The sequence below is a fragment of the Vicia villosa genome, linkage group LG4 (assembly GCF_029867415.1).
Source record: "Vicia villosa cultivar HV-30 ecotype Madison, WI linkage group LG4, Vvil1.0, whole genome shotgun sequence".
Taxonomy (NCBI): Eukaryota; Viridiplantae; Streptophyta; class Magnoliopsida; order Fabales; family Fabaceae; genus Vicia; species Vicia villosa.
Genome location: NC_081183.1, coordinates 28280641 through 28294425, shown reverse-complemented (window position 1 = coordinate 28294425; position 13785 = coordinate 28280641). Strand labels below are relative to the sequence as shown.

General features: G+C 34.2%; 1 protein-coding gene across 1 annotated transcript; it reads left to right on the top strand.

Annotated features, from left to right (window-relative positions):
- Positions 1–488: 488 nt before the first annotated feature.
- On the top strand, positions 489–2878 carry LOC131596952 (uncharacterized). Its single transcript, XM_058869677.1, has 2 exons — positions 489–623; positions 2168–2878. The coding sequence occupies exons 1-2, from the start codon at positions 489–491 to the stop codon at positions 2876–2878; spliced, it is 846 nt and encodes a 281-aa protein (XP_058725660.1).
- Positions 2879–13785: the final 10907 nt, after the last annotated feature.

The following is a 13785-nucleotide window of genomic DNA, read 5'->3' as shown; positions in this document are numbered from 1 at the left end:
AAAAGTTACAAATCACTTTGTATACATCCTTGAGGATTGATACAAGAATCATTACAAAGCTTGCCTTACTATTGGCACCTCCTTTTTTTTTCAAAAAACACACACACAAATCAAGCAAAATGAAGTGAGCTAAGAAATTAAGAGCCTGTAGATAACTACAGATGAAAAGGGTGCTAACACCTTCCCTTTTCAGAACTTACCCCCCGAACTCAAATTTTTTTAAAGGTCTTTCTTGTTCTTTTATACCTTTCCTAAATTGGATAAAATAAAAGTCGGTGGCAACTCTTGCTTACTGCAACATGTATTGCAAAGACAAAACAACCAAGTCAGTTATCCCACCGTATTATAGTGATGTCCCTCTGAACGTTTCTTTTACCTCTCTCTACACTGTTTCGCGGCTGAAGGGGGTATTTGTGGCAGGGATGGGGGGTTAGTGGGAGGAAGAGTTGTGTTAGGGTTACCGTGGGATCCCTACTATTTACGATAGGATGGCTCCTTCAAGAATGGAGCTTCGGCTTCTTCTTGAAGCTGCTGCTTGCAGCACGGGTGCTACTGACGTGGTTTCATGGGAGATCGAAAAAAATGATTCTTTCTCGATTAATTCTTGCTATCACTTTTTGCAGGTTTTTGAATTCCTTACGGTCCTTCTAATGAGTTCGAAAAAACTTTAACTATTGTTTGGAAAATGGAAGTTCCATTTAAGATTAAAGCTTTTGGATGGAGAATTTTTATTAACAAACTTCCTACTAAGGATCTCTTGAGGATTAGAGGTATTATTTTCCCGAATGATTCTCTTAATTGTGTTTTCTGTGGGTCTGTTCTCGAATCAGTAAAACACTTTTTTTTTTCAAGTGATCTATTGTCAAGTTGATTTGGAGGGAAATAGCGGAGTGGAATGGTATGGCGGATGTAACAATTGAGGACACTTAAGGGACTTTCATGTTTTGGTACAATTTTTGTAAACTGATGAAATTGAAGGAGGGTAAACTAAGTTGCATTTGGTTGGCTACAACTTGGAACACCTGACTCCTTAGGAATGGTATACTTCTTCAAAAAAAAGACCATTGTAATGTTATAAACACGGTTTAGAACATAAAAGCTTTGGTTTGGAAGTGGTCTTTCATTGGAAAGATTACATACCCCAATTATAATTTTTAAGAATTTAGCAAAGATCCGTTGTTAATTATTTCTTTCGTAGATTCAATTGGCGTGTAATTTTTTTTTCTTTTGTCCGAGTTCATCTCGATTCTTGTGTATCAGATTTTTTAGAACCCTTAGTATCTCTTATTAATATATCTTACTTACACCAAACAAAAATTGTTTTATATTATTAAAAATAATAATATTTAACTTAGAGTATTTTTTTTCAAAATGGTTTGCAGTTTTTTAACATATAAAATATTATATTTACAACTATTTTAAATATAACAAATGTACTTACAATTCAATTTTATGATGAAATAAAGTTCATATAAATACTAATATAAAAGTATATATAAGAAATATATGATATATAAAATATTCATAATTTTTAAAATAGTCTAAAAATATATAAATGACACTTTTGTTGTCAAATATTGTCAATAAATAAATAAAGGCTTAGATCAAACTTTTTTATATATAGGTTAAATATATCCAAATTTAGCATGGCCGAACCCTACCTATATATATTTATGACTGTATCCAAATTCCATCAAACAACGATACAGTTACACTAATTTTTCTCCTTACGGCATTCAAAATTCAAGAATCAACACTGACGCAAGGTAAATTCTTTTTCTCTTTTTCTTTAACAATGATTTCCATTCAAATTTTGCTTTTATCGGTATTCCCATTCAAATTTTATATCTGAGCCACCTTAGTTATGTTGAGCACATAGAGGTTGCTGCATATTTGTGGAGGCATCACCTAGAGGCCCCTTCGATTCTACTTAGTTGGCTGCTTAAGCTTGATAAAATCAAAATTTTTACAGTCTCTTCCAATATTCTTCAGGTATGTTATATCTTAATAGTAACCAATGTGCATCTTGATGTTCTTTTGAAAAAATTATTTTTGTTTTCTTCTTAAAGTGCTTGCTTGCTAAATTTATTTCTAATTTAAAAAAAAAAGGTATACGATAGGACTTGTTTAAAATGATTATAATTCAACGTCATTCTTTTTTTTTTAGGTTTTCTCCTTAGTTCCTGATTTATTAAAGGTCAAATTCCATTCCTTATGTAACTTGAAAAAACTAATCATAAAAAAGAAACCACTTGAATATGAAGTATACAAGGCGTTGTTAAAAAGCAAATTAGAACAAGTACCTGCTGCCTCACAGAAAGAAGTTGCTAATTTACGTGAAGCATTTATACATGCTTTTGGGTTGTTGTGGAAATTGGAAGTTCCGTTTAAAATCAAGGCCTTTGGGTGGAGACTTTTTCTCGATAGGCTTCCGGTGAAAGATTTGTTGAAGACTCGAGGTATTTCTATTCCTTTGGATGATTTAAAGTGCTTGTTTTGTGGTAATAGTTCGGAATCTAGTCCTCATTTATTTTTTAGTTGTTTGGTGGTGCAAAATATTTGGAGTGAGATAGCTAATTGGGTTGGTAAAGGGGATAATATAGATGTCGAGTGTTTGTCGAATTTTATGGATTGGCACTTGTTTTTCGGTAGTAAAAAAGTTAAAGTTAGGAAATTGGGAGTGGTTTGGCTTGCCACCACTTGGACTATTTGGTTGGTGAGGAATGAAGCTTGTTTTCGGAAGGAAGCTTGGAATGTGAATAATACCGTGTGGAATATTAAGCATTTGGTCTGGAGGTGGTCTTTTTGCGGGAAAATTACACACCCCAATTACTCTTTCTACGAGTTTTGTAAGGATCCCTTGCATTTTTTGTCGTAGCCGTAATTGGTTTGTAATTCTCTTTTTGTCGGGTTTTTCCCGTTTTCTTCGTGTAATCAGGTTGGAGAACCCTTAGTTCTCCGTTTATTAATATATCTTGCTTACACAAAAAAACAAGGATCTCTAATCATACCTAAAGGAATACTAAGGTTTTTCTTCAAAACTCACCTTCAGCGGAAGTTTGTTATTCAAATAGGTGAAAATGTGCATTCTACTTTTGATATTGAAATGTGATTTTTTGTTTTCTAAATTAAGAAAAATTACCATTACATTACCATTGCATTATATTGTTACCAATATAGCGTTACCATTGCATTATATATGCAAATGTATACTCATAGGCATAACAAGCTCTTTAATTAATTGTTTATAAGCAGATATATGATATGCAATATAATTTGAACTTCTTGATCATTTTTGCAAATGTCTTCTTATTTTTGTACCCTTTCTGTTCTAAATTGGAGAAACATCATTCTACACATATCTGTATTTGTAGGGCTGTTTACAATGTGTAGGATATTTAAATCCCCTCTACAATTGATAGTGGAAGATTAGTTCTTTTTCATTATAGGGACGACGTCACGACAATTTTTTTATTAAGTGATTTTTCTATCAATTTATATTGGACATATAACTTCAAATATAAGAGAGTGAACTGTGGAGGTTTAAAAACATTGATTAATAATAAAAGATTTGTGAAAATTAGAATTTAAATTCATTTGTAAAAACAACATGGTAAAGAAATAGATGGAAAAACGGAGGAAAGAAAATAAAGTAAAAAATAATAACGATAGTCATGGCAACATAATTTGTATCCGTAAGGACTCACCCGAATCTACCCCGAATTTGTCAGAAAAAAATCGTTTTGATTGAATTTGGGTTCGGCTTTGGATTTTCCTCGATTATAAAATGTTGAGACGGACCAGATAATAGGGATAATGGTACTCACTCCAAACTCTCATTTTATTATGTACTTTATTATTTTGTTTTGATAATTTATCAAATTTAAAATGTGGTCTATTTTATAATATTTTGATTTGTATTTTTTATTTAAAATATTTGAAATGTAAGTATGTAATTTTGTGAGATTGTTTTATTTTATTATTAGTAATGTAATTTGATTTTAGGAAAAATGAATATTTTTATTAAAAATTGATTTCACTACATAAATGGTTGCGGGGCAAGGATACTCGAACCCTTTTAGGACAGCCTTGAGTTTTAATTTTTCATACGTGTTGAAGACTGGGACGGGAAACGAGGATTTTTTGGAGATTTGAATTTGGGTTTGGGGGAGGTAAAAAACATTCTCGACCCACCCAGCTGTCATGTCATTCCTAGATAAGGGAAAGGGAGACACTAGAAATTTATACTATCCCCCAAGAGCTCTTCTTGCGAGTTTCCACTATATTGAGAGTTTTTAATAGGATATGCCCACGAACCCTTTTGATGTGTTGGTCTTGAGCTTTTGATGTGGTGGGGAGAGGACTAACTTGTAAAATTAGCACTCAAACGCTCGAGTCAGTAAGAGAGTGAAAAGTAATGGATTTTAATACCTCGCAAATAGTGTATTTCTCTCTTAAATATGAGAAGTGGTAGGCAACTAAAAGTGTGGAATGAGACGTATTTCAAAGTCATTCGTCCTATTGATAGTTTCCTTACATGAAATCGCCTGTTTAGATAAGGAAAGAGAGTTTATCTGTTATGCGCTTTATCCTTTTTGCTTTATCATTTGACCTTTATCCTTTGGGCATTGTAGACAGCTCATAGCAGTTGTACATAAGCCTTTGTTTCAGCTATGCAAAACGATGGTTTGTAGTACGTACTCTTCCCCGGCTAATGGATTGGAGACATCACTATTACGGGAACATGTAAATGTCTTTCTTTTAAAAAGTAATGTTTCGCTGTGAACGATTTACACATGTTCATATGATAGTTAGTAATGAGGTTCCCTCTAAAGGTGCGAGAAACACAAGAAAGGGGGGTATGAATTGGGTTACACCAAATATAATCTTTTTGCAACTCAAAAGACATGGTTAACAAGTGAATAAAAATATATGAACACAATTATTTTTATCCTGGTTCACTGTTAACTAAGTTACTCCAAACCACCCGCCAAGGTGATTTCTCCTTCTAAATAAGGACATCCACTATAGCCAAACTGATTACAGACAACCACATTGACTGTAACCAATTCATTCTTGAGACCCCTGACTAGCACCTAATATTCTCAAGGAAACAACCACAATCAGCTTATGATCAACCTTGCTGACAACCCAATAAATTCAGCTGATCCTTATCGTAAAACCACTATGACCGCAACCATGTCTTCTGACTGTGTCTTGGACCATGTTGTAGAACAGTTCTTCTAACCATATCTTAGACCATGTATTAGAATATGTCTTCTTACCATGTTTTTAGAGCATGTGTTAGAACACGTCTTTAGACCACGTCTTTTTCTGTTTCTGTTTCCCTAGGACAAAAGTTTGACAGAAAAACTTGAAACCACACTCATAAGTTATGTCGAAGAATCAAAGGAGATGAGGACCCTTGAGCTTGATTGACCATGTTCAGAAAGTGGTGGATGTGATTTCCATCAAAGTCATTATTGAACAAGTAATCATTAACAAAATCAGAAACACATCTGACGGCTCCACACTTACTTCATTGAGAGTTGTGAATGGGAGTGTGAGACATAAAGGAAGATCCATTCATTCGTCTTTACAAGATGATTCCAAATTAAGGTGACAAGAACAACCGTCCTTAATTCTAAATTACGTCTTCGCAAAGTAAGTGTTGATATTCTAATTTCATATAATTGATGAATGAATTTTTTATGCTTACATGAGACACTTCATCAATTTGAGACTTTAAAGTAAAAATAGAAATAGAGATTTTAGTTGGCAAGATAAAGTCTCACGATTTTTTCTTGATCAAGGATCTACTTTATTTAGATGAACCCGGTCTTGTTGGATTGAAAGAGAAAATATTTGTTCTTGTTCATGCCTAGCTTATTCGAAGAAGAAGAAAAAAGATACATTGAATATAGAGAACAATTTAGAGAAAATGTTTGTTCTCGTTCAGACTTCGCTTATTCGATAAAGAAGAGAGAACAATTTAGCTTTGATACAATAAACAATTTAGCTCCAAAACGATACAAAACTAACACCTATAGATCAACATAGTTCACTCCATTCCAAATCATGTATGGTCGTCCTGTTAGTTTGATTCTTGGAAGGAAAGACTAGAGTGGAAGCAGTATTGTGTGACAGGGATGAGGTACTCAAGCTACTGAAATATCCAAAATATCCATAGCATATTTCCGCTAAGAAATCACCAAACCATCTTTAGATTGGGCTACCTCAATACCCAAGAAATAACAGAGTTTACCAAGATCTTTTGTCTGAAATTGATTCAAGATATGTTGTTTTAACTAGAGTATTCCCTGTTGATCACTTCCAATTATGAGAATATCATCCATATATACAATAAGATAGATACACCCTTGGGCAGAGTGACGATAAAACACAAAATCATCAGCTTCACTATGAACCATACTAAAATATTGTACTACAGTGTTGAATCTGCCAAACCAACCTCTCGGAGATTGCTTAAGACCATAACGAGACCTGTGTAGCCTACAAACCATATTTAAGGACTCCCCCTGAGAAACAAATCTAGATGGTTGCTCCATATATACCTCCTCTTCAATATCACCATGTAAAAAGACATTTTTGATGTCAAGTTGATGAAGAGGCCTGTGTCGAATGGCTGTAATGGGTAGAAGAAGTCTAATAGATGCCATATTGGCTACAGGCAATAAGGTATCACTATAATCTAATCCAAAAATCTGAGTGTATCCTTTGGCTACCAAGCGAGCTTTAAATCGATCAATCTTACCATATGGACCAACCTTCACTGTATAAAGCCAACGACAACCTACTAAAGATTTTCCACAGGGTAGAGGAATCAGTTCCCAAGTACCACTGCTTTGAAGAGCACAAATTTCGTCAATCATTGCTTGCCTACAATTAGGGTGAGATAATGCTTCACATGGAGTGCTTTTTGAATAGATTAACGTCGAAAGATCTTTTAATCTACAGAGATATTTTTTCCCTTTCTAGAGACCTTAATTGTGTTTTATGTTCGTTGGTTTGGAATCTCTCTGGCATGTTTTTTTTGCTTTGTCGTGTTTTTGAGTTGGTTTGGAAGAACGTGGCAGAATGGATTGGGTTTAGGGACTGCATGACCAATTGTATCAAGGGAAGTTTACTTAATTGGTTCATTTTCTGTAAGTCTAAGATGGTGAAGTCGGGAGAAGAAGGTTGCATTTGGATGGCGGTTTGTTGGAATTTATGGGCAACTAGGAACGGTATTAGTTTTAGGAATGTCGGTTGAAAACGTCTTGGATATTGTTTGGAATGTCAAGGTCTCGGTGTGGAGATGATCATTTATTGGAGAAATTACTCATCCTAATGTTAATTTTTACGTGTTCAACAAAAATCCTTTGCTTTATTTGTCTTAAGGGGCATTTGATTTATAATCTCTTTGTGCTCGAGTTTTAACTCGTTCTATCATAACCAGGATTAAGTATCCTTTGTATTCCTATCGATATATCTTTCTTAAAAAAAACATCAGGTTATTCTAATAGAATGATTACTCTGCAAATCCAATATCTAATAATTTATGACATCTCAAAAATATTTTATGATTTTATCACATGCTCAAAAAATATATCCACAAATACAAAAATTTATTTCTAAATAATCAATTTTTCATTTCACTTGTTTATCTCAATCAAATCCTATATAAATATATATATATATATATATATATATATATATATATATATATATATATATATATATATATATATATATATATATATATATATATATATATATATATATATATCAAATTATATTATTACAATATAAATATCATATGCACAATCCCACACTAAAATATATTCTCCTCAAATTAAAAGTAGATATTAATTAATTAATTTATTGTTTATACTTAACAAAACTTTAAGCTATAACAAAATATATTAGTTTTAAAATCAAAATATCACAAATAATTTTAAAATCAAAATTAATGTTAGAATTTGTATTGATAGTCTCTTGAGCGTTCATAGTAAAAAAAAATAGATGGCAATTTGATTAAAGACGCTGATAAATATCCTCAATTTTAATACTAAGTAACCCCTCGGTTTTTAGGAAAACCAAGGTGCAAAATTTTTTTTTTGAAGTTACATTGTTTACACAGAATATTAAAACACAATATTGCAACAAATCCTACTTCTTAGATGTGAGGAGTTATCTATTCCAAACAATGAAGAATGTTATATGGACAGAATGCATCAAACTTCTAACAACGTCGCTTACAAGTTACAACGTCAAAAAGCTGTACTTCCTCACCTACAACATCTGAGTTAATCTGCCTCTTACCATTTTCAACTTCTTGAAAGAAATGATAAACATTTATCGGGAGGAAATGACTTTCCTCATACCATATGGAAGATCACTTCTTTATGAAATTTTCTCTAAGTTATGGATAGTTAGGAATGCTGTTGAAGTTGAGTGGAATGAGAAGTTTGAATATGTGGAATAGTTTTCTCTGTTGTCTTATTTTTTATTATAAATGAAATATTTCCTTTTTCTATTATTGCCTATTCTTGTTTATTGATAACTAATATTTTGAGAATTACTAATTAACAAAAACTTTAAATGCGGTAACGGGGATTCGAAGCGAGATACCTAATAGCTATATTACCTCATTCCAAAAAATATAACGAGAGAATGGATTTATTAATTTTTATCTATATTGAATGGCGCTCACTTGTAGCGTTCTTACCTCAGTTTTTTATAATACCGATGTAAAATGTTGTTTTGTTTTATTAAAAAAACAAACGAGGCGCTCTCAGGACATATACTCTCGGTTTTTAGCATGTTCAAGATGAAAGTTTCGTCATAAAAAGTGTTACTCATTGTAGTGTGAGGATTCGAACCTGCGCCACTACAGTCAGATGCCCAGCACAACTATTAATTGAGTTGGTTTAACTAAGGATTTCAATTTTTAACCATACTTAACACCAATATTACACAAAAAATTTAAAGTTTCAACAATGATCATTTGTAAGCATGGAAACGGGCGGGAAAGTGGGGTTTAGGCAATACCAGACCTACCCCGCCTGTAACACCCCTAATGTAACGACTCTGACCAACTGGTCTACCGTGCTCTGATACCACTAATGTAACACCCCTTTTCTAACCCCAAATATATCATACAATCAAACAGAGTAAGCATGCATAAAGGAAAAAGGGCGCCACATGTTGATTTTCACCAAAATGAAAATTCCAAAATCTACATACATACGACATCCATAATACGCAAAGATCATTTTGTAACACAAATGTAATCTCATGTTCTCATACATTATGCATAAACGCTTGCGGAAGAACAATTCAAATTGCTATTAAAGATTTCAATGAATATATCCCATACTATATTCATCTACCAAATTCAAACAACATCTATATCTTTGTCACTTGAAAATCACAATCATAGGCTACAAAGACCTTTAAATCAACATATCCAAATGTTATCACATACATCCAATATTTATCGAACCATATAAAATAGCAATATTCAAACATGAACATAATTCTAAGAAAACCCCCAAGTGTTACATGATCAGAGCATATGACTCTCTACCTAATCAAAACGAAACCTCGGAGCTCTCCGGCTAAGTCACGAATCAAGCAACTACTCTTCTGAACCTGCACGTTACCAACCAAGGGTAACATTCAAACAGAAGGGTGAGAATTCAAATTCTAAATAGAAAATATAATAATGGGAAATGCAACATAAGTAAGCATACATTTCACAATCCTTCACTTTTCTCAAAACATGCATTTATCTCCAATATAAAGTTAACATGTTCAACACAATTAATCATCACAATTAATTCACAACCTCATATATTGACAATTTACATATATACTCATATATCACTCATACATATATATTTCACATTTCACATCAAATATGTATTAATCACATATATCTCATTCTCATCACATTCTCTAATTCATATAAAATGATTCATCATTCCACATACATGCATATCAATCAAATTCGCATCCACACATTCATACCACATAATCACACATAACAACATTTCACACCGACACGTGCGACTCAAGTGTGACTCGATGCGATATACATGTGGATCCCTCTGTTATCATTTCCGGTCATGCCGATTGTCATTCTCTCTAGACTAGATAACCACCTCAAAGCCCCATACTCGTTAAGCTTTCAAACCCCATACTCGTTAGGTTTGGGACAAGTAAATAACCTTCGCGAGATTACCCAACATTGCCACTTTCAAAGACTCATGCTTGTGTACGTGTGCAACAAAACAAGACTCATGCATTTAAGACGATCTCTCTATCTCTTAAACTACACAATCACATCTTTCCAACCTTGCACAACATTACACAACATGCAATTCATTCCAATCTCAACACAATTATCATTTAGCATTCCATTACATAATGCATTCAATTACACCTCACACATGTTATTTAATCAATTAATAACACATATTGAACATATAGAAGTAATTGGTATGCAAGTCAAGTCTTAAACAAACAAGAAAATATTTTTGAATACAGCTCGCGCCGCCAATCCTTGGTCGCGCCGCGAAGTAACAGACAGAAACAATGTATTTCAAAAAATGCATTCAGTTCGCGCCGCATCCACATGTGCGCGCCGCAAAGTACAAGGCAGAACCAAATCAGTTCAGAATTCATTCAGTTCGCGCCGCCACCTTCTGTTCGCGTCGCGAACACAGCGCAGAAGTGAATTTTCTGTGTAAACTCAGCACAGTTCCCTCTTTTTCATTTCATCACTCAATTCACAGTTCAGTTCATTATTTGCACACGAATTTCACATACATAACATGCACATAACCCATATGTATCCTTAGATTCATCAAAGTTTAATTAATTATGCAAATCCATGAATTTCACCCAAATCCCAAAGTTAGGTTTTTACATTCTTTTCATCCAACATGTTATAAATCAAAACCCACCCATAGAATCAAGTAAAGAATCATGAATTACATGTTATTTCTACCCATTCCAAGCATAAACAACATCAAATAACACAAATCTCATGGATTATGAAAATACTTAAAGTGAAATCCCATGTTTTAACACATACAACATTACCCAATCATAGATTCTACAAGAATTTGTATTCAAACCCTTACCTCTTGAATTTCTCCTTCTAACTTCAAGAAATCTACAATCCTCTCCTCTTCTCTCTTCTACTCTTTTGCCTCTTTTCTCTTCTCTACTTTTCTTTCTATCTTTCTATCTAATTTAGGTTAACTCATAAAATTCTCTTCTAACTCTCATTATCTCATTGGGCTTAACCCACCTAATACTCTTTCTCACTCAACTAAGCCCATTTAACTAATTTCAAATAAAATTCTACCATTTATTAATTAGCTAAATAACATATTACCACACAATCAAATAATTATTGCTCAAACAATAATTAAATAAACACACAAACAATGATCAAATATCAAATAATCATAATTAAATAAAATCTAATAAAAATAGGATGTTACAACTCTCCCCCACTTAAAAGATTTTCGGCCTCGAAAATTACCTCAAACAAACAACTCCGGATACGATTCCTTCATCTTATCCTCGAGTTCCCAAGTGATATTACCATTGGCGACTCCACCCCATACCACTTTCACCAAAGCAATCTCCTTACCACGAAGCTTCTTCACCTCTCGATCTTCAATTCGCATAGGTGATGTATCAACCGTTAAATTATCTCTCACTTGAACATCATCTAATTGGACAACATGCGATGGATCCGCAATATACCTCCTCAATTGAGACACATGGAACACATCGTGAAGATTAGAAAGAGACGGTGGCAATGCAATCTGATATGCCACTTCACCTACTCTCTCCGAAATCTGATAAGGACCAATGAAACGCGGCGTCAACTTACGCGACTTCAATGCTCTACCAACACCCGTTATTGGCGTAACTCGAAGAAACACATGTTCATCCTTCTCAAACTCAAGAGCCTTCCTCCTCTTATCATGATAACTCTTCTGACGACTTTGAGAAGCCTTCATCTTCTCTTGAATCATCTTAATCTTATCTGTAGTCTCTTGAATTAACTCGGGTCCAACCATAGCACTCTCTCCCGATTCATACCAACACAAAGGAGTTCTACACCTTCTACCATAAAGAGCCTCAAAAGGTGCCATTCCAATACTCGAATGGAAACTGTTGTTATACGTAAACTCAACCAAAGGTAAGAAACTATCCCAATTTCCTCCTTGTTCCAAAACACAAGACCTCAAAAGATCTTCAAGCGACTGAATAGTTCTCTCCGATTGACCATCAGTTTGCGGATGATACGCCGAACTCAAACGCAACTTCGTACCCAAAGCACTTTGCAAACCCTCCCAAAATCTAGAAGTGAACCTTGGATCTCTATCTGAAACGATACTTGACGGAATACCATGTAAACACACAATCTTCTCAATGTATAACTTAGCAAGTCTTTCCATCGAATAGTCCATCCTCATCAGAATAAAATGAGCACATTTCGTCAATCTATCCACAACGACCCAAATTTCCTCGCAATTACTCGATGTCCTTGGCAAACCCGAAACAAAATCCATAGAGATGCTATCCCACTTCCACTCGGGAATAGATAACGGTTGCATCAAACCAGACGGCTTTTGATGTTCAATCTTTGACTTTTGACAAGTCAAACACGAATAAACAAACTCCGTTATATCCTTCTTCATACCTTGCCACCAAAACATTTTCCTCAAGTCTTGATACATTTTAGTAGCACCGGGATGAATACTCAAACCACTTCTATGCCCTTCCTCAAGAATTCTCTTTCTCAAATCCATAACATCCGGAATACAAACTCAATCACGACATCTCACAATGCCATTCTCGTCAATCCGAAAATCATCACCTTTACCTTGGTTAATCAATGTAATAATGTCAACCAATCTTAAATCCGATTTCTGGCCTTCTCTAATCTCATCCAAAATACCACTAGTAAGCTTCAACATACCAAGCTTAACACACGAAGACGTCGCTTCACAAACCAAACTCAAATCTCTAAATTGTTCCAACAATTCCAATTCTCGAATCATCAACATAGACATATGCAATGATTTCCTACTCAATGCATCGGCTACAACATTCGCTTTTCCAGGATGGTAGTTCAAACTAAAATCATAATCCTTAAAGAATTCCAACCATCTTCGTTGCCTCATATTCAACTCTTTCTGATCAAACAAATACTTTAAACTCTTGTGATCACTGAAAACGTCAAACCTTGACCCAAACAAATAATGCCTCCAAAGTTTCAACACAAACACAACGGCGGCCAACTCTAAATCATGTGTCGGATAATTCCTCTCATGAACTTTAAGTTGCCTTGAAGCATAAGCTACCACTTGCCCTTTTTGCATCAAAACGCCTCCCAAACCCAACAATGAAGCATCACAACACACCACAAACGGTTCAAACGGATCTGGAAAAATCAAAATAGGAGCAGAAGTCAACCTTCTCTTAAGCTCTTGAAAATTCGACTCACATTGCGAAGTCCAAATGAAAGCTTGTCCTTTCCTAGTCAACAACGTCAACGGAAAAGATAACTTGGAAAATCCTTCAATGAACTTCCTATGATAACCAGCCAATACAAGAAAACTTCTAATCTCAGAAACAGACTTAGGAGCTTCCCATTGAGATATAGCTTCAATCTTCAACGGGTCAACAGAAATACCTCCACTAGAGATCACATGGCCAAGAAAACTCACTTCCTTTAACCAAAATTCACAC

Excerpts from the sequence above, each read along its gene's own strand:
- LOC131596952 (XM_058869677.1), top strand. The coding sequence starts at position 489 with ATGGCTCCTTCAAGAATGGAGCTTCGGCTTCTTCTTGAAGCTGCTGCT. Across the intron at positions 624-2,167 it reads CTTGCTATCACTTTTTGCAG|GTTTTCTCCTTAGTTCCTGA; the intron begins GTTTTTGAATTC and ends TTTTTTTTTTAG.